This window comes from Talpa occidentalis, unplaced genomic scaffold, assembly GCF_014898055.3.
Source record: "Talpa occidentalis isolate TD23 unplaced genomic scaffold, MPIMG_talOcc4v2.1 talOcc4.11, whole genome shotgun sequence".
NCBI classification, from domain to species: Eukaryota; Metazoa; Chordata; class Mammalia; order Eulipotyphla; family Talpidae; genus Talpa; species Talpa occidentalis.
This window is the reverse complement of record NW_023601104.1, coordinates 10,392,131-10,413,286: the sequence shown is the minus strand read 5'-3', so window position 1 is coordinate 10,413,286 and position 21,156 is coordinate 10,392,131. Positions and strand designations below refer to the sequence as shown.

The 21,156-nt window shown below is 44.1% G+C and overlaps 1 protein-coding gene across 3 annotated transcripts; it reads left to right on the top strand.

Moving 5' to 3' along the window:
- The first annotated feature begins 2,025 nt into the window (after nt 1-2,025).
- CCDC32 (coiled-coil domain containing 32) lies at nt 2,026-15,673 on the top strand. 3 transcript variants are annotated; one of them, XR_008553865.1, is made up of 5 exons: nt 2,026-2,096; nt 3,676-3,930; nt 7,032-7,188; nt 8,944-9,210; nt 10,758-10,795. XR_008553865.1 is itself a non-coding variant. In XM_037502216.2 (4 exons), the coding sequence occupies exons 2-4, from the start codon at nt 3,687-3,689 to the stop codon at nt 10,894-10,896; spliced, it is 540 nt and encodes a 179-aa protein (XP_037358113.1). In that variant the 5' UTR covers nt 2,026-2,096; nt 3,676-3,686; the 3' UTR covers nt 10,897-15,673. The 3 variants fall into 3 exon arrangements, 1 of the variants encoding a protein (XP_037358113.1); XR_008553866.1 differs by having other exon boundaries at nt 2,026-2,100; XM_037502216.2 differs by lacking the exon at nt 8,944-9,210 and having other exon boundaries at nt 10,758-15,673.
- The last annotated feature ends 5,483 nt before the right edge of the window (nt 15,674-21,156 follow it).

Below are 21,156 nucleotides of genomic sequence, written 5' to 3'. Positions count from 1 at the left end.
AAGAGGGAATCACTAGTTCTAGCTCCAGTTCAGTGTGGTCATGATGATTGTAACTGAAACATTCATACACCAAATTTTGAAAATTCACTAGGCATTACTTGGCCCTGAAGACATGGAGATAAGAAAAACACAATTTTAGATCTCAATGAAGGCCTAGGCTGGTTGAGGAAAAAATTAAAAAAAAAAAACATATTCGTGGCAATGATAATGCAGTTAGAGCAGAGAATCTAAAGTAGAGTAAAGTGCTGACTACTCTCATGTGGCTTCCCCGTGTGAGCAACCCTCAGGGAGAAGAAGATCATCATAGCCATAGTTTCAAATTTGCAAGTCCAAGATCTTTTTTGGATTTATTCAGCACACACACAGATTAAACTCAGAAGATGTGGGTGAATTGGTAACTTTAAGTTATCAAGTATACTCCATTTTATACTGGTGACTATTTATGCCGACTGCTAAAGCCGCCCTTATCCTGGCTTCAAGATATTCAAGAATCTAAATTTGAAATCAAGAGTTTGGTGAGAAGGAAATCAGAGAATAGGTCTAAGTGAGTTGAAAAGCCATGGAGTTGCTTGATGAAACACCTATAAACTTACCACAGTGCCCCTTTCTATTAATTAGTTGCTGCCAGGTTCAGAGATAGTTTGAGGACTCTGGGAATTCCCTGTCCCCTTTATTTATTTCTTATGAATAAGCACTGTCAAAAATCGTGCCTATTGGGCCTTCCTGGTGGCACAGGGGTTTAAAGTTTCAGTGCTATCAAGCTGTTGTCAGTCACTGCAGCATGAGTTCAATCCCTGGCTAGGAAGCTAACCCACATGGCACAGCAGACCTCTCCTGTCTCACCCACTGCTCCCCTCAGCAGTGTATTTCAGTAGATCTACCTGTTTTGCTCCCCACTCTGTCTCTGGTGATTCCTCTCACCCTTTGCACCTCTGGCCTACACCCACAGTTCTTGTATGCATATGTAAAGAAATAGAAATTTAAAAAATCATGCCTATTATTTGCTCCTTAATTTTCTAAAATCCTTACTTTCCTCTTCCTTCTGTTTGCATATTCTTTCTAAGAGTGGTTATAAATGTGAACAACGGAAAATCTGGAAGCCCCTTTCACATGGTGGTAGTTATTACCACCGTTAACACCACTGGTCGGCTTTGGACACATTTAGAGATATCCTCTGCAAAGTTACTTCTACAGATGGCTGGCTGATGTCTTTCTTTGCATATTTTTTTGGGAGAAAGTAAGGGGCCCTGAAAGTTGGAGGGAGGAGTCAGAGGAGGGGTTTCACCTCAGCGAACTGATAACTCTTGAAGGATAACCAAGGTGATTTCTAAAAAAGGGTTTGTGACACACATATCTTCCATATCCGACCACTCACTCCTTCATGTACTCTGGCCACATATTCATCAGATTCTCTATAACTCATTGTTGTTATTTGTAAACTTGTCTGCCCCAATGACACAACCTCCTGCCCTTCGCTGTAAAAACCTCAGGGACTCATATCAAGTCTTAACTGTCTAGAATTCTCGCTTAACACAATGCCTAGAACAGAACAAGAACTTGGAGTATATGGACTAAAAGAATGAAGGAAAGTTTCATTATTCCTGCGAGAGTAAGGAAACAAGTCACCTCCTTCACCATCTGAGCCGCCAAAGTGCTCTTACTTGGGTACCGAAGCGCTGAAGTTTTCGACCCACAAAATTGACGAGGAAGTCAACTTGCTCGGGGAACCAAGAAAAGTCAAAGGTTTATGGAAACTGGCCTATCAGAGCAGGGCTTGAGTGGCGGGCGCTGTCCACGCGCCTGGAAGTCGCTGATAAGAGGAAATCAGCCTGGTCGCAGGGGAGGCGGGGCCCAGGGCACGTGACTCCGCCGTTTCCTGGCAACGAAAGTCCCGCCCGCCGCTTCCTCAATGCGCCGCTCTTCCTCAACCAGCTGACCTCCAAGCAACCAATCGGCGCACAGAATATCTCCAGGTCAGTCTGTGATTGGAGAACTCCCGGGATCTGTCACTCAGAGTCTCCGCCTCCAGTTTCATCTTGGCTGCCGGCGACAGAGCTGAACCCAGCGGTTTGCTGGCTGCAGGGCAGGCGGTTGCGGTAGGTGAGACGGGGGTGCGGGGTGCCTAGCATTTTCAGTTTGTGTCCTGGGCTCTGGGTCTAACCTGAAATGCCGCTGAGAAGCCTGGAGGCAATACTCATCGCTCCCAGCCAGACCTTGAGGCCAGATGGCTGTGGCCCAGAATCTGGACACCAGGATTTCCTGCGCTGTTTTGGAATTACCGGAGGGTGGGATTGGGGGCGACCCAGGCATAGAAGCAAAGTTTTGCTTTCGGTAGATTCGAACGTCTTGGGGATGGGGCCACGGGCTCGTTGTGGCCCTTGGGAGCAATTCACCAGGGCCTCCTTGACATAGCTGACATTTTACTTGCGGCCCTTGGGCTGGCTGAGCCTTTCCCTACAATTACCCACCCATACCTTTTGCCAGGCAAGTCTTCCTAATCTGGGAGGTCCCTCCTGAAAGAATGTGTCAACCCATCCTTTAAGACCAGAGAGTGACCGTTACAGACCACCATCTGTAAAATGATTTCACTGTCTGTTTTTCAGTATTTCTGACTATTAAAATAAGAACATGAGGCATTTAGCACAGCACCTACATGTAATGAGCGCATGGGCCTTTGTATATGACAGCACTCTCTGATAGATGCTTCTCTCTCCAAGCAGCACTTTTATTTTCTTCATGTGTACAGAACTGTGCAAGACCCCTAGTCAGTGCCCTGTGGAAGACAAACATTTAATTGGCAGAAGACAGCGCAGTTGCATTTTGGAGAAAAGTACAGAATATCTGTTCTCAGTAGAAATCTGAAATTCTTGTGTGTTCTGGAACATAATGTAAACTTTATCATTTTAACCATTTTTTTAAATTTTTTTTGAAGATTTATTTATTTATTTATACAAGCACTGGGTACAGTCAGAAGTGTGGGAGGGTGAGAGAATTCACCAGAGCCAGAGTGGGGAACAGAGCAGGCAGACTGATGAAATACACTGCTAAGGGGAGCAGCGGGCGCGGCAGGAGAGGTCTGTGTGCCATGTGGGACCCTCACCGGTGGCCGGGGATCGAACTGGAGCTGCAGAGGCTGCTGGCAGCTTCACAGCCCAGCGCTCAACCACTACACCACCAAGGAGGCCCATTTTAACCCTTTTTAAATGTATAATTCAGTGACAGTCCCATTGCAACCTTTCATCTCTAGAACTTTCTCATCTTCCCATACTGAAACTCTGTGCCCATTAAACACTAATTCTCCATTTCCTTCCTCCCCCAAACCCTGGCAACCATGAGTTTGCTTTGTATCCCTGAATTTGACCACTGTGGGTATCTCATAAAAGTGTGATCAGCCAACATTTGTCCTTCTGTGTCTGGCTCATAGAAATTCCATTTTTAAAGACAAATTTCATTATGAAAACAACTTGAGTGCAGAGCTAGAAGAGGACCCCAACTTCCTTTTATCACCTTGTTATCTCTTACATAGGGAACCCAATAGTCATTTTAAATGTTGTCAAGAGAAACTTCTTACAAGCCTATTATCTTCTTTCAATGGATAAATAAGTATCTGAGTACTGAATACCTATAATATATCCTTAAAGCCAGTGTTTACTCACTTGAACTTTTGTTTTTCAGCTTAATTCCAAATGAAAATGTTTGAGAGCATTGACTCAGCAGCCACAAGATCTGGCCTGGATCTTTGGGCTGAAATCTGTTCCTGTCTGCCAAATCCTGACCAAGAGGATGGTGCCAACAATGCCTTCTCAGACTCTTTTATGGATTATTTCCCTGTAGATGAAGGCCAGAGGGAGGCCCCAGACTTTGCTGTCCAGACAGCTGTAAAGCCTTGGGCTCCTTTGCAGGATTCAGAAGTGTATTTAGCATCTTTAGGTGAGTTAGGTGGACTTTTTCTTTTTAAATTTTTGTGCAAAAGAACTGGGTATAGGCCAGAGATGCAGGAGGTGAGATGATTCACCAGAGACAGAGTGGGGACCAGAGCAGCAATTTACTGTACACTGCTGAGGGGAACAGCGGGTGAAACAGGAGAGGTCTGCTGCACCACATGTGGGTTAGCTCCTTGGCCGGGTTTGAACTCAGACTGTGGTGATGATAGCGCTGAGACTTAACCTGTAGGCCACCAGGGAGGCCCTGTTAGGTGATTTTTTAAAAAATGAGAAACTGGTAGTTTTAAGGTAACTCGAAGTTATGTTACATCAAATCTGGTTTTCTTTCCTTAATTTCTTTATTTTTTGGTCTGTACCACATGGATCTGTCACATATAATGGCGGGGGGTGGGGTGGGGGGGCCTGCTGGGGAGGTAGGTGGTTCAGGTTCTTTGTTGGTGAGGAGCCCCCATTTCCTTGTGTATCCCTTAAAACAGTTGTCATCTCTTGCCTCTGATTGTTTCTTCTAACCTCTGCTTTATTTCTTTGCATTTGTAAAGCCTCTTGCCTACTATTGGTGGCCCTTATAGTTAAGATTCTTGATATAAAAGGTCATGACCCTAGAGCTACATGTGGATTTCTGAAGCTATAATTTGAAAAACTGTTACAGTAAACATTGTTGGAATGGGAACATGTGAATGTAAAATTCATTTTGTTCCTTGTTAACTGTTTAATTTTTTTTTTTTTTTTATTTCTTGAACACATCTTCATTGTCCTGTTCTGAGGCCTTAAGTGAAAAGATCTAGAGAGATTCCAAACACAGGAAAGAGATCCAGATTGTCTCATGCTAGGTGAAAGAGAAATATTAGTCTAGGGCAGTGATTTTTCATTCTTTTTTTTTTTTTTTTTTTAAGCTGACTGCCATCTTCATAGAGTTAGGGCAGAGATGTGAAAGCCAGTCTCTAGAATTTTGGTATCCTCTTATTAAACAGACTAGATATCTGTCACAAAACCAATTACTTGAGGGAAAAAAGGCATCTCAGGAAGGAGACATTTTTAAGGAAAGACAGAAAGAAGAGTCAAGCATCATTGCTAGGAAGCTTGGAACAATGAAAGGAATTTTGTTGATGATATTCTAGAAGGGAAAAAATATGAGAAAACTGTTGGAATGGATAATGAGAAGGATGAAGGGCTAATATGAAAGCTGTCAGGAAGCCACCAAAGATAAGAAAGTAATGTTTGCAGCCCTGGCTGGGAGGTTAACATTTCTGTTTTGTGGTAGCCAGAACATCTGCTTAATGATGACAAAGAGAAGAAACAACTATCTGAGAAAATGGAAGTAGATTCTTAGCCTTGTTGCTCTGTACCCAGAACATGGACTTTCATGAATTCAGTGATGACTTTGATAGATGAAGACTGGTTCAGAAAATTAAAACCTCACTGATCTTTTCTAAAATCAGTTCAGAAGATGATTACAATTTTCTCTCTGAGGAAGCTAGAAGCTGTTTATGTTGTCTATGACAGAATCTGGGAGACAATGGCAGGCAGGATTTGAGTACTATAATGGCACTGGTTTCTGCTGGCTCTACTTAGATTGTACCTGATCGGACTCAGCACACTCAGAGTGGGGTAGACCTCTCCGAGGCCAAATGAGTACTTTACACCTTGACAACCAAGGTCAGACAATATAAAGATTGTTTTTATTTCCAAATAAACCCATGTCAATGAGAATTCACTGATAAGAGCAACAGTTAAAAACATACCTGGTTCAACTTGAGAGATATACATAACTTTTCATATCCCCAAGGAGAAAATGCTTTTATAAACTCCAGGTTTGTTACATGGTTGAGCTCTTGGTGGTAACCTGCAGCAACAAAAGATGTTTATTGTTTTGATCAGTGGGTGCTAGCTGATGTGGTTGCTTAGAAATGAAAACAGGGTTGCAAATCATCAAGTTTCTATTGCTTCCCTTCCCCCCACAAAGCCATTAGTCACCTAATTATTTAGTTGAGGACAAGACTAAATTAAGGCAAAAGGTAAATGGTGATACTTGTCCTTATTTTCCTCAAAAGGGGAAATCTGTCTAACAATTATACTTAAAATGCAAAGAAGAATAATTAAACATCTATCATCAGTAAGCCAGATGTACTACTCTCAAAGGGATGACAAGATGTTTGTTTTTATTAGACTTGACCATCCAGGCCATAAGTTGAACAATTTTCAAAAATGCTGGGAGATTTCTTTTTTTAATCAAGAATTTAATCACAGAGATCTTAAGGGTTTCTTATTATTGAGTTCTCATCAAGTCAGTTTTAGTGTTTAATGAACCATTGGCTCTCTTGTCATCTTTCTCATGAGGTTTGAAAACCAGTTCATGTCACTATGACAAAAAAAAAAAATCCATTTACTCCTCAGAGAGACTATTCTCAGAGAATGAAGAAGAGGCGATAGGCTACACATGTCAAACCAGGGAAAACCAGAATTCTTTAGAGACATACCTACTGGGCTTCTGTGATTTCAAAGAAAATATGCCAACAATTTATTTATGAAAACCTATCACTCTTTTCTGGGTCTAGAGATTTATTTGATTCAATGCTGAGTGAAGATATTATGAAGGAAATAGAAAAATATACATTTCCTCATATTGCCTTAAAAAAATGACTTTTTCTGCAGGGAGTATGATGTACTCATCAGTGATAGACTTTTTTTTTTTTAAGATTTATTTATTTATTTGTACAATCACTGGGTACAGTCAGAAGCGCAGAGGGTGAGAGAATTCACCAGAGCCAGAGCAGGGAGCAGAGCAGGCAGAAGGACCGAAATACACTGCTGAGGGGAGCATTGGGTGGCAGGAGAGGTCTGCGCACCATGTGGGACCCTCCTCCGGTGGCCGGGGAGCAGCTGGGGATCGAACCGGCGCTGCAGAGGCCGCGGGCAGCTTCGCAACCCAACACTCAACCGCTGCGCCACCGGGGAGGCCAAGTGATAGACTTTTTTTTTTTTTTTTTTTTTTCCCAAGTGATAGACTTTTAAAGCTGGCATTTTATATTTTAGATTCAGTTTGGTTTTATACTCACTTTCCTTGCTAAGCTTTACTTCTTTCTTTAGAGAAGAAACTGAGAAGAATCAAAGGTTTAAATCAGGAAGTAACTTCTAAAGACATGCTCCGAACCCTGGCCCAAGCCAAGAAGGAATGCTGGGATCGGTTCCTCCAGGAGAAGCTAGCATCAGAATTCTTTGTGGATGGACTTGACTCTGATGAGAGGTAATTGATTCCCAGGCCAGTTCCAGGTGACTGTTCCACTAAGACCATTTCTCTCTCTCAAAGGAATTCAGGGAGGGGGCCTCCCGGGTGGCGCAGAAGGTTAAGTCTCAGCACTCTGAAGCTATCCACAGCCACTGCAGCACGAGTTTGATCCCTGGCCAGGGAGCTGAACCACATATGGCACAGCAGACTTCTCTTGTCTTGCCTGCTGCTCCCCTCAGCAGTGTCTTTCAGTCTGCCCATTCTGCTCCCCATTCTGTCTGTGATGAATCCTCTCACCCCCCACACCTCTGGCCTACACCCCTGCCCTTGTATGCAAAAATAAATAAATCTTTAAAAAAAAAAAAGAATTCAGGAAGAGTGACATCTGAGTCCAGATATTAGTTGTTATTAGCATCAGCTTTTCTGAGCTGAAATCATACTGTATAAGATCCATCTATTTGCCCTTATTCCAGCAGCAGCAGAATTTTGAGAATAGTTATTTTTGCCAAAAGGTAAATAACCCATTTATATTTTGATCACAGATTGAACAAAGTTGAAGATAAACCATTGTCTTCTTTTTTTTTCAAGTACACAATGCACTTGAGGAAGTATCAGTCAACATGGAACTATGTCATCTTACCTCTGCTTGCCAGTTCTGTCATAGTGTAGCCACTCAAATTTGTGTAGTCTAAATGAATGAATTTCTTAAGCATCTACTGTGTGAAGGCACTGTACTAGGTGTCATGGGGTAGGATGGGCAAGGTGGCATGTGGAGGGGAGATAGAAGGAAGTTTTGGACTCTATTTTCATCCTTAGAAATAGGATGAAAAATATATGTAAAGGTTCACCTAACAATACAAAGCGGCATGAGAGGCAGATGAGCAGATGTGACAGAATGTGCTTTAGGAGTTGAGAGACCAGGGAGTTCCCTTTAGGCTCTAGCATTTGTGTAGGGAAGGAGGCAGAATTTGAACAGATCCTGCAGATGATCAGATGGGAAAAGAAGGGCATGCTGCCACAAAGAGCAGGCTGGTGCTTGGCATTCAGGAAAATGACTCTGCCACTTATTGGTTTTGTTTTCATGTGTAAGTAACATCTGGGTGCTCAGTTTCCTACTCTATAAAATGGGAGGAGTAGCTCTTACCTCATCAGGTTGTTATTAGGATTATACTATGTAAAGCAGTTGAGAACAGTACCTGACACAGGGTAAGTACTATATTAGCATTAGTTATTATTAATATTATTCTTCCTAACAGAATTTTAAAGTTCAGGAAGAAATTATTCCAAATGAAAATCGGTGGGAGGAGTAAAAACCTGAATGTTAACAGAAGGTGGGAGGGGAATATGATTTAACCCAAGTTTGCAACATATCATATTTTGAGAGTCCCATGGCAACTCTATGGACTGCACTTGGATAAAACTTTACAGTTACATTTTACTTAATTTGCAAAGTACTGCATTTGCATTATCTCTACTATTCAACTATTTGTTGATGGGTGTGCCCTCAGATCCTTTAGAAATCATTGTGCCATCTGAGGTCAAGTTGACCTTAAAGTTTAACCTAACTGAACTTTAAAATGCTCCAAATATAAGAGACTTGAAGAAGCATGATTCCTGACCCATTAATAATTTGGCATTGTATTCTCTCTCCCCTTGAATATATTTTCTCTCCCCATTGTATTCTCTCTCCCCTCTCTCCCCTTTTCCTCCTCACCAGTTCTGACAAGAAAAGACAAAACTTACTCTGCTTAATTCTTTTTTTTTTTTTTTAAGGTTTATTTATACAAGCACTGGGTACAGTCAGAAGTGCGGGAGGGTGAGAGAATTCACCAGAGCCAGAGCGGGGAACAGAACAGGCAGACTGACAAAATACACTGCTGAAGGGAGCAGCGGGCATGGCAGGAGAGGTCTGTCGCACCATGTGGGACCCTCACCAGGCAGCCGGGGATCGAACCGGTGCTGCAGAGGCAGCTGACAGCTTCACAGCCCAGTGCTCAACCGCTGCGCCACCACGGGAGCCCCACTCTGCTTAATTCTTAAGTAGGAATTCTTTCTCTCCATAATCAAGTCAGCACCAAGACTCAAGTTAACATTTCTGTGTATTTATCAGTACCTAAAATAATGTGTTTTTCCCTTCTTTAGAGAAATAATTGAAACAGTTATTTTAAAGGGGTGGTAGATGAAGTTTAAATGCCAGTGTTGTCCCCAAGTCCCCCAGACTAACTGTGGGAATGCTTCTTTCTCTCCTTGTTCACAACAAGCCTGCTAACAGTAGACATGCATTTGTTTTCAAACTTCAAATTTCATGTTTTAAACAGAAGCCATTTTGTAATGGGTTTATGTGGTTCTTCACATATGTGAAGCCCAGATAGGTGACACCCCACCCCTGCCATGGTATGCTTTTTGGTAAGGGAGTAATGGACTGAGAAATTCAGCTGCCCACATGTGATGCCTCCATGCACTGACAGGTGTCTCAGATATGCTGATGATGGCTTTATTTCTTGGCTTAAGACTTTGTGCTATGGAAGAGCATAGAATGAGCATAGAATACATTATTTCCAGTCATTTATAGTTTACTGTGAGTATTTAATAGCTTCTGAGTGGAACGTCCTGGATATTTAAGGAAGATGGGAGGAGAGTACTCCCTCCTTCCCCACAGAGCCTAGCAAAAACCAAGGCTTCTGGCATAGTGGCCAATTCTTTGTGGGGAAATTGCTGCTCAGATGTTTCTATCTTGGGGACTTGCTATTGAATGAACTAAACAAATAAAAACCCACAAGCCCAATCCCCCAACCCCAAATAGAAATATTGTGCTTAATGAAACTAAGTACTATAAGTATAACTGAGTCAGCCTACCTCAGGTATGAGAAATTTCAAGATGCCCAGTTTTCTGCCTCACTAATAGTTTGGTATTTATTTGAATGTTTCTTTCCCTTGACAATTTCTCCTCTCCAGTTTTGAGGGAAAAAAGACAGGACTGAGGCATAAGCTCTTTAGCTATCCTTTTTTTTTTTTTTTTTTAACTTTTGCAGGTTTTTTTTTTTTTTTAAGATTGATTTATTTATTTATATAAGCACTGGGTACAGTCAGAAGCGAGGGAGGGTAAAAGAATTCACCAGAGCCAGAGCAGAGAGCAGAACAGGCAGACTGACTTAGTACACTGCTGAGGGGAGCAGCGGGTGGCAGGAGAGGTCTGCACACCATGTGGGACCCTTGTCCAGGCGTCCCCGGGATCTAACCTGCGCTGCAGAGGCTGTGGGCAGCTTCACAACCCAGTGCTCAACCGCTGCACCACCAGGGAGGCCCCTCTTTAGCTATTCTTGTCAAGCCTTCAGAGGGTCTGCATTTGAAGGGGGCCTCCTGCTGCTTATAGCCAAAGTGCCCACCAGGGGGTAAATTATGCCTTAGAGCTGCCAGGATGCACAGCTGTCATAGGAGTATCATTCTCCCCATGTTTACCCTGAAAAGCAATTGTAGGAAGAAATTGGAGGTGGGTGGGAAGGCATATTTGAGAAACTGAGTTAATCATTAAGTGATTAATCATCGAGGTCTGATGCAGCCCTCCCTTTTCTCCTACTCTCTTCTAGCACCTTAGAACATTTCAAGAGGTGGCTCCAGCCAGATAAAGTAGCCATCAGTACAGAAGAGGTCCAGTATCTGATTCCTCCAGAGTCACAGGTCGAGAAGCCAGAGGCCAGGGACCAGGCAGCAGCAGCGGAACAATAAATTCCACACACACTGAGCAGCTGTCTCGGGTCTGGAGGGAGCAGCGGTGAGCTCAGCAGCAGCAGCAGCAGCACGGTGAAATCTAGGGAAGGAAAAAGCCCAACTTTTCCACTCCACAAAGCAAACAGCTGCAGGCCTCGAAGGACTTGCATGGGGCCTGCCTGTGTGATGACCTCGGATAAAGGACTGACCCAGTGTGGGTTACGTCAAAACACTGCCTTCCTCTGTGTCTCACGGCTTGGCTGGGTTCTGCTCCTTTCGGGGAGAAGTCTGCTAAGAATCTAGTGAAGGTCCAAGTGAGAAAGTATTTGGAGAAATGCAGCCCTTGTGTGTGGTGTGTATAAAAGGGAGCCCTGTGTTTTCTTGCCTCTCCTGGATGTTCCCCTCTCTGTCCCAGACATTTCCTTGGTAAATGGTGAGGGGCGAGTGGACCCAAGGAGAGTGAAGTCTGCGTGCTTGATTCCAAGTCCCCTCTGGGGCTTCTCTAACAAGTCCATCCGTAAGAAATACAGGGACTTTAGAAAAAGAGCCTGTGCTCCCCCTTTGATTTGTTCCATGTGCGGGGAAAGTGACACAGGAATTATGAAAATGTGGGTGTTTCCTTGTGGATATCTATACATTTTTGTATTCCATGCATGGTTTCTTCCCCAACTTCCTCCTGCACTTAATAGATCCAGGTTCGAAATCAGGCTTGTCAATATGGAGTTAGTATTTGACACCACTCCTGAATAGCTCCGAGCTTCTGTTGGTGGCGGCATTCCTGGCTGAGCTTGTGTTTTCCTCGTTGTTTATGTTGTTCTTATTCAGTCTGTATTGTCCCTATAAAGCTTTTCTCATCAGAATAGCTGTGTGTGTGGTGCTATTGACCTGATTCCCACCAGAGAGAGGCTCCCAGGCAGGGAGCAGGTAAAGACAAATGCATGCCATTACAGGGAGGCTGGTAACCCTTGCCGGCCTTCTGTTTTCAACACATGCCCTATGAGAGGCCAATCCTCAGTGTCTGAGGGTAGGATTCTGAGGCTATGGCTCCGTGGAGCTTTTCCAAATCACAATTGCTGAGCAAGGAAGCTATAAAAATCTTCAGGGAATACTTGCTCATTTCTAAATCAAGTATTTACCTTGTTGGAAGGGATGGGAACCAACTAGATGATTCCATATACTTGCTTAATTATATGAATATATGAATATTTTAGTAGTAATTCCCAGGTATCTATTTTCCTTTTTTTTTTTTTTTCAATGTTGTTAATGTTGTTCATACTGATTTTTATTAGTAGGATAGCTTTGACATAGTGGCCCTCTGTATTCCCCAGCTACTTTGGAGAAGCCAGACCTTGACAACATCTGGGCCTGCCCTGAGCTTATAAGCTACTATCTCTACTAGGGATTCAGGTGCCAGACCTTAATCTTCCTTTAGGACCATCTGACGGATAGATGGAGGGTTTTAAAAAAAGAGAGACTAAGAATTTTCTTCTCCTTGAATGATAAAAAAAAATTATGTTTCTTGAAAGAACAGCTTAAGAAAAAATGCATAAAGTTCCAAAACATGCTCCCAAAGAACAGCTGGTCATAGGATGGTTCAAGACTGTCTCTGTACCAGAAAAGGTGTTCCTATAATTTAGGCAAGATGCTAGCTTTGCCTTTCCCCTACCTCCCATTTTCTATATAAGAAACAGAATTTTGGGTATGAAAAGGTAGGGAGTTATTTAGAGGAAACTAAAAGAATTGCAGTGCCATGTGAAAGCCTGGATGGGGTATTGGAAGAAGGCCCCAGATCTCTGCTTACATTCTGGCTTAACTCTTTAAGTGAGACAGATTTCCACAGAAGTGAGTCCAATGAGTTGTAACTCTGGTTTCTTAATTGGTTTAGAAATGACAACTTGAGGAATGGATGACTTTTTAAAAAAGGTGAAACACCATTTGCCTGAAACAAATTTGATGTTTTTCCTAAAGCTAACTTATTGATAAGAATTTAACTTAGGCCATGCAAGTAGGGCTGAATTTGAAACCAAGAGTCTTGGGTGCTATCTTTGTCTTGTGGCTCACTGTGTGGTCATAAATAAGTCAAATGACCTCTTTGAGTTCCACCTCCCTTACAGAAATTGGATTAACCTTCAAAAGAATAGTTTTGACCAAAACTGCTAATCTGTTTCTATTGACCCTAGAAACTCCCAAGGAACTTAATTTAGGACTTCCTCAAATCAATACAGTTTATGAGTTGAGAGGGCCTTGCCTATCATCCCTGACTTCCTTCCTTGTGTCCTTAGTGAGACAGAAAGTTAAGAGCAAATGGAGCAATATTTAGTGCTAAACCTTGGAGCCTGGAAAAAGCATTTACCAGGAGGGGCAAAGCAATGATGACTTGGTGTGCCCAGAGAAGGTTGGGCTGGAGCCAGGAGATCAGTTAAGTGGTTGTCACTGTTCTTTCCCGGCACATGCGCCCATCACTCAGGGCTTGGCAAGAGCAGTGCTGGAATGGCACAGGCTTGTGTTCAGTACTTGCTCCAGAAATAGGCTTTGCATGTAGGCACAGCAGGGAAACAAACATCCCACCAGCCTTTGCCGAGCATGTTCTTCACAGGCTTGCCTGCCCACAACCAGTACTATCGCTGGAAGGGGCATGACACCTTGGAGCCACATCCAGACCCTGCCTTAGAGTGAGTGCTCAAGGCTGGGAGGAGCACCAGTCAAATCAGTCAATATTTTCCCCCAAATTCCAAACTATCCCAACCAGCTTTGGCCCTACTTCAGTTACAAGATTCAGCAGAGGGCGCTGCCATAGCAGTCTTGGGTTTGTGGGCAAGCTGTTTGCTTGAGCCCTGAAATGGGCTATTTAAGACATAGATCCATTTATCCAACCAATATTTGTTGAACTCCTGCTGTGCTTCAGGCACTGTGCACAGTAGTGAAGAAAACAAAGCCACGTCTTCCCACATGGGATGGATGATAGAGGGAGAGATACGGCCTAGCTATTTAGTGCTATAGGACCTAGGCATAAGCACAGGGTGCTCTGAGCATAAGGGTGCCAGTCTGGGTGAGGGATAGACGAGAGGCTATATTAGAGAAGCTGATTCCAGGAAAATGAGTAGCAAACAGAGAACTAGGGATAAGGCATGGGGACAGAGAAGAGTCCTGGATGAGGCCATGCATAAACAAAGGCTTAAGAGCAAAAGAAAGCTTGGAGACTAGAAAGTAGTCTGGTGTAGCTGTAGCATAAAGGACAAAGGAGGAAGCATCAAAAGGTGAGGTTGAGACCTCCCTGGTGGTGCAAGAGGTTAAGACCGCACAACCTATGAAGCTATCTGCAGCCACTGCAGCGCTAGTTTGATCCCTGGCCAGGGAGGTGCCCCACATGGTGCAGCAGACCTCTCCTGACTTGCCCGCTGCTACCCTCAGTCAATCTGCCTGTTCTGTTCCCCACTCTGTCTCTGGTGAATCCTTTCACCACCCCCCCCACCTCTGGCCTGTACCCCAGTTCTTGTATGCATAAATAAATAAATCTTTAAAACAAAAAAAGTGAGGTTGCTGATGGATAAACAAGGCCAGGTGTGATGGGCTTTATAAATCATGCTAAGAAGTTTGCAATTTATTGAGGGCAACATGGAGCAGATGGGTCATTTTAAGAGGGACAGTAACAGCTCATATTTGTATCTAGATAGAGGACAGAGCTACCATGTACTTGACATGATTAAACTGACCAGGGTTCCACAAATTATTCATACTTGGCAGTGATATGTTGACATAAAACAATGTAATTGGAGAACTCGTGATTTTCCTTCATTTTTCAAGTTTGATTTCTTTGACGTTATTTTTTTCACTCTTAAAGAGTCAATAGAATTCGGTATGGCAGATTTTATTTTCCAGTGGTGCCATATCAATAAATTACATCCTACACTTTCATCTTACAATGTGATGTGGACACTCCTTCAATGTATGTGCTAGGTCAATATCGCTCTCGAAACTGGGCCGACTCGCATAACTGCCTTTCCTAATAGAGTACAGCACAAATAATGTGACTTCATGGGCCTGATCATAAAAACTTTCCACTGGTCTTTCTCTGTCTCTCCCTGCTCCTTGCTCATTCTGACCTGACCTGGAAGAGGTCTGGCTGCTTTGAAGCCACCATACTTGAGAGGTCATGGAGAGAGGGAGGTATTCACCTGAATCCCCAGCTGTTTGAATACTCCCACCAGAGGGATCAGACACATAGGCACACCACAGAGAGGAAGCCAGATCAGTTCCAGATCCCCATAATGAAGTGAACATTACAATAGTGTCACAGTTTTTTTGTTCCCCACTGCATATAAAAGTTATGTTTCTACTATTCTGTAGTCTAGCTTAGTGCAATGGCATGTCTAAACAAAAACAATGTACATACCTAAATTTAAAAATACTGCTAAAACATGCTGTAGGGGAAGTGAAAATTATCAGGATTTTTCACCCTCCCACCATCAGCATTGATATATCCCTGGGGCCCTACATGCATGCCTGATGGCGGGCACCTGGAGTAGAGTGTGGGCATGCATAGGTGGGCACACCTGGGCTGAGAGACTGGGCTTATAAGGGTGGTGTCACGGGGATGCCAGAACGTGAGTAGAAGAAACAGCAATGGCAGCAGAAGCAGCAGCAGAGAAGAGGCCACGTGAGAACGCTAGAGAGCCCAAAAAGAGTGAAGATTCACTGGGGGCTGGGAGGCCTGCCAGCCTCCTGGCCCCCCCAACCCCCATGCTTGCCGTGTACCTGGGTGCCACACTACAAATGGTGTAAAAAGCTCAATAAAAGCCTGAAAAACCACCGAGGTCTCCAGGACTCTCCTTTGCCTGTCTGCCTGGATCACAGAGGATCCTGCTCTGTGCCTTGCTGGCATTACACATGCTAACCATCATCTGAGCCTTCAGCAAGTTGTAATCTTTGTGCCACCACCTTCAATTTGTAAAAGACACAGTATCAGCGAAACCCTATAAAGCAAAACACAATAAAAAGAGGTATGCCTGTATAAGTGAGCCAAGTGATTTTAGGCCCTGGCCTTCAAGCTTCCCCAGATGACACCAAGTGGAACAGACCTATCCCAGCAAAACCCATGAACAATAGGCTCATGAACAATATAAATGACATAATTTAAGTCATCAAGTTTTGTGTTGGTTAATAAACCAGCATATTACTCAGCAATAGATAACCATGACCTGGGCTTTAGACTAGTTTTTATGAGGCTAGTTTCAAGTACTTTGTTTTGCAGTCCCTTCTTGTTTCTCTATAATACTATGCTGAATGCCCTATGGGGGAAAATAAAATTGAAGCCAGGGAGAAGCTGCAAGGTGGCTGCAGTTGTCCAAGAAAGAGATGGTAGTGACCTGGGCATTTTGGTTTCTCCTTAGGATGGAGAATTCAAGACTCTGCCATTTTCATTCTTAACATGAGAATTAACCAGATAACCTACAAAATCATAGCTTTTCTTGAGCTCTTAGAAATAGGAGGTCATATTCCTGGTGGCGCAGGGGTTAAGGACACAATGCTATCAAGCTATCGCCAGCCACTGCAGCATGAGTTCGATCCCCGGCCAGGGAGCTGACCCCCATGGCGCAGCAGACCTCTCCTGTTTCCCCGCTGCTCCCCTCAGGAGTGTATTTCAGTCAATCTGCCTGTTCTGTTCCCCACTCTGTCTCTGGTGAATCCTCTCACCTCCCGCATCTCTAGCCTACACCCCAGTTCTTGTATGCATAAATAAATAAATTGGTAAAAAAAAAAAAAAGAAATAATAGGTCATAACACAGCCAAGTCAAACCTCTTTTGGGAGACAGAGGGACACAAGAATGGAATCAGCTTTAGCAGAGCGTGGGAGAGGTAGGGGCGAGAAGAAACCAAAAAAAAGGACTAGCATATGCATTTAGAAAAACTGGAGGCTATTCCACACAAGGGAATGTGTACTTACAGGCTTTTCCCCATAGACTTTCCCTGAAGTTCATGAGAAAAAATGGGAGCAGCGCAGGAAATGGGAGAGAGCTTTCCTCCTCAGTGATGCGGGCTGCAGGAGTTGATGAAAGCAGGCAAAAAGCCTCAGCTGCTTCCCTAAGAGTCTCCTATTGTAAGCAAAAGCCTTAAACCACTGAGGGGGGGAGTGACAAACTTGCTTCAGAGGAGAGAATAAGAAAACTCCATGTGCTTCTCCATGAGGGACAATAATTTTGTCCACTTGAACACAGGAAAAGATCCATTGCTTCTGGGGAAAAGAATAGAAGCAAAACCCTCTACCTCAAGGGGAGAGACAGGAAACTGCCTTAGGTGAAGAGTCAATCAGAGGTCTGCTCTGTTGGAAGACAGAGCAAGAAACACAGGCCATTCCAAATCAAAGGCCGGATTCAACCCTCTTGGGGAATTAGGAGAAAACCACATTCCTGACGCTCAGGAGCACAGGACCTAAGACTGAGAATGAAGCTGAACCCGGCAAGCAGAGACCCTCCCTGTCCCACTACATTCCTGCCCTGCCCCTCTGTGATAACAGCAGTCTCTGCCAGCGGAGGGGCAGACTTGCAGGAGTGCTGAGAACCCAAGGTGGAACAGGAACACAACCCTCCCCCCCAAAACACACACATGCTCCAGTCCCTTCTGTAAGCACCCCGCCACTAGAGGACCTGGAGTCTGAGGCATCGTGGTAACAACAGCAACAACAGAACCCAACCTGCCTGACTCCAAACTAGATCACTCAGCCACCTGGACCAGCAGGCTGACCAAAGAGGCAGAAATACTATTTACCTTAGTCTTGATTGTTCTCCACAGGTTGGACATACAACACAAATTTACAACACCCACAAAAAGACAAGACAGAAGTCCCCCCAATCCGTTATCAGAAGATAAATCAACAGAACCTGACCCACTGATGACACAGATGTCGCCTGACCAGACAGGAACTTTATTTTATTTATTTATTTATTTTTGTGGGACCCTTACCGGTGGCCAGGGATCGAACTGGCGCTGCAGAGGCTATGGGCAGTCTCGCAAGCCAGCGTTCAACCACTGCGCCACCAGGGGAGGCCCCAGACAGGACCTTTAAAAGTAATAATGGGCAGCGGGTGGTGGTGCAGCGGGTTGAGCACAGTGCTGTGAAGTTGTCCACAGCCTCTGCAGCACAGGTTCAATTCCCAGCCAGCCAGGGAGATTCCCACATGGCATGGCAGACCTCTCCTGTCTTGCCCGCTGCTTTCCTCAACAGTCTATTTCAGCCATCTGCCTGTTCTGCTCCCTGTGCCTCTGGCCTGAACCCCAGCTCTTGTATGAAAATAAATAAATCTTTAAAAAATAATAAAAAATTAAAGTAATAATGACAAATACAAATAAAGGGTCTAGTGGTAAAAGGTGGGCCTCCCTGATGGCACAAGGGGTTAAGTCTCAGCACTATGACGCTATCCGCAGCCACTGCAGCACGTTTGATCTCTGGCCAGGGAGCTACCCACATGGCGCAGCAGATCTCTCCTGTCTTGCCCACTGCTCCCCTCAGCAGTGTATTTCAGTAGATCTGCCTGTTCTGCTCCCCATTCTGTCTCTGATGAATCCTCTCAACCCCCGCACCTCTGGCCTGTGCCCCAGCTCTTGTATGCATAAATAAATAAATATTTTTTTTTTAAAAGGGTCTAGTGGTAAATGGTGAGCCCCTTACATGAACAGATGGAGTATTTGGCAGAGACTTGGAAACTATAAGAAAGTTAAGTAGAAATTCTAGAAATAAAAAACATGGTGTCGCAGATTAATTCTTTCCACTGACTTTTCAATAGCCCCGCACAGCTGAGGAGAGAACCGGGGAACTTGATGAAAGGTCAACAGGGGTCATGTGAATTGAAACAGAAAAGGAGGAAGGGGAGGAGGCAAGAAAACCAAACCAAACCTCCAAGGGCTGTGGGCTAATAGCAGATAGTCTAATACAGGTCGAATTTGAGTCTTAGAAGGGCGGGGAGCGAGAATGGGGCAAAGAAATGTTGGCAGAGATGATTATATAAATGAGAATGTGGCAATGAGATTAGAGAGGTAGATCTGCGAAGCATGGAACTTGGGAACTGAGTAGAATTAAGTGTGACAGGGAGAAGCTGGGAAGAGTGAAGTATGGCATGTGGGTGTGACACATGGGTGTGGCACAGGGAGCGGTGGGTGTTCAGCAAGTGGCGGGGCCAGGCTGTGCTCTGGGAGCAGGTGTGTTCTGTCGCTGCACCACGCTGCCTCCTACAGGCTGACAGGAACAACAGCGGCCTCTGCTCTGGGATCCCCACCCTCCAGCTTCAGGCTTTTTATCCAGAGCACTCAATGTGCAGCCTCAGAGTCAGGGAGCACCTGAGAGGCTGCTCACCTTCCATGCTCCCCACTCTCCTTTCCCAAATGCTACGTGTCACAGACTGTTCTGAAATAAAGATTTCTCTTCCCAAACAGGAAGACTCTCTTCTCTTTTCATGTGACCTTACCCACTTAAAAAAAAAATGGTTCTTTTTCAGATGAGATAAGCAGGGAGGGAGGAGCAGAGGCATGAGAGGGATTGTGTCTATGTGTGTTTGCATGCCTGCACGAGGAGGGAGACAATTACTGAGAGTTTATGAGCATTTTAAAGAACCAGATTGAAAAAAATCTTCTGTCCTTTTTGGATGAGACCTTCAATGGCTAGCTTAGCAGCATGCCAAGCTCCAGTGTGGTCTTCGGCAAGGTGTCCGATCAAGTCACGAGATCAGGAGACAGGATGGAGTGTGAAGACTGGATATAAACATAGATTCAACCATCTCATTGATGGCTGACATGCTCATTGATTGATAAATTGACATGCTGTTTTTCCTTTCCTTTTTGAAAATACTCTGTCCAGCTCAACTCAAATCATTTTTGTCAATGATTTTGATGGGTACGTAGAAGGCATCCTAATAAAAAGTGAGAGGGATAAGTAATTGATTGAATAATAGAATCAGAATTCTAATTTTTTTTAAAAGATTTATTTATTTATTTATACAAGCACTGGGTACAGTCAGAAGCGTGGGAGGGTGAGAGAAGAATTCTAAATTTTTTCTATAGACAGGAATGATGGGACAAAGTAGGAACCCTAACTAGAGTAAATGAAAAGTCTTTGTCTAGGATGAAGACATTAACTATACAATTAGAGGACAAAGAAAAATTGTATATCTGTTATTTTGTTCTTGTGGCAGTAGCCAGACTCAATCTAAATTAAGTCATAAAGGAACATTGACTGGGAAGGAGAGTAGAACTGGCCTCAAGTTCAGCTCAGTTCAAGGACTCAAGCAGTATATTCAGATTCTTCCGTCACTCAACTTTTCTCTGTATGTTGGTATAGCCCAGAGAGGTATTGGGAGTTCACATCATCCCAGTTTAGCAAATTCAGAAGTAGAAGGCTCTTTCCCAACTTCATATAATAAATCTCAGGGAAGGATTCTGATTGACCTGGCCTGGATATCATGCACATCATTGAACCAGTTACTGTGACAGGGAAAGGATACTTGTACTGGGTCAAGGTCATGAACCCCAACCTGTGGGGACTTAAGATAAAAATACATAAGCACTGGTCATTCTACTCTGAAGCATCATCTGGAACCACATTAAAAAATGAACATTGGGGGCCTCCCTGGTGGCGCAGGTGGTTGAGCACAGTGCTATGAAGCTGTCCATAGCCTCTGCAGTGTGGGTACCGTCCTAGCCGGCTGGGGAGATACCCACATGGTGTGGTGGACCTCTCCTGTCTTGCCCGCTGCTCCCCTCAGCAGTGTTTTTGGTCCGTCTGCCTGTTCTTCTCCCTGCTCTGTCTCTGGTGAATCCTCTCACCCTCTTGCACCTCTGGCCTGTACCCCAGTTCTTGTAAAGATAAATAAATTGGTTAAAAAAAATGAACATTGACAGGGGGCCTCCCTGGTGGTGCAGTGGCTAAAGACTTAGCGCTATCAAGTTATCACCAGCCACTGCAGCACTAGTTCAATCCCCTGCTGGCCAGGGAGCTAACCCACATGGCACAGCAGACCTCTCCTGGCTTGCCCGCTGCTCCCCTCAGCAGTATACTTCAGTCAATCTGCCTGTTCTGTTCCCTACTCTGTCTCTGATGAATCCTCTCACCCCCCGCACCTCTGGCCTATACCCCAGTTCTTGTATGCATAAATAAATAGATCTTTAAAAAAAAAAAAAAGAACATTGACTAAGCACAGTGCTCCTGTAGGAGGGGTCCATGGTGAGGAGGCATAGAAGATCAAGTCATTTGAAGAAAGGTCAAAGCAATAAGATGTTTTGGGGCCTGGA

Excerpts from the sequence above, each read along its gene's own strand:
- CCDC32 (XM_037502216.2), top strand. The coding sequence starts at position 3,687 with ATGAAAATGTTTGAGAGCATTGACTCAGCAGCCACAAGATCTGGCCTG. Across the intron at positions 3,931-7,031 it reads AGTGTATTTAGCATCTTTAG|AGAAGAAACTGAGAAGAATC; the intron begins GTGAGTTAGGTG and ends TTCTTTCTTTAG. Across the intron at positions 7,189-10,757 it reads GGACTTGACTCTGATGAGAG|CACCTTAGAACATTTCAAGA; the intron begins GTAATTGATTCC and ends ACTCTCTTCTAG.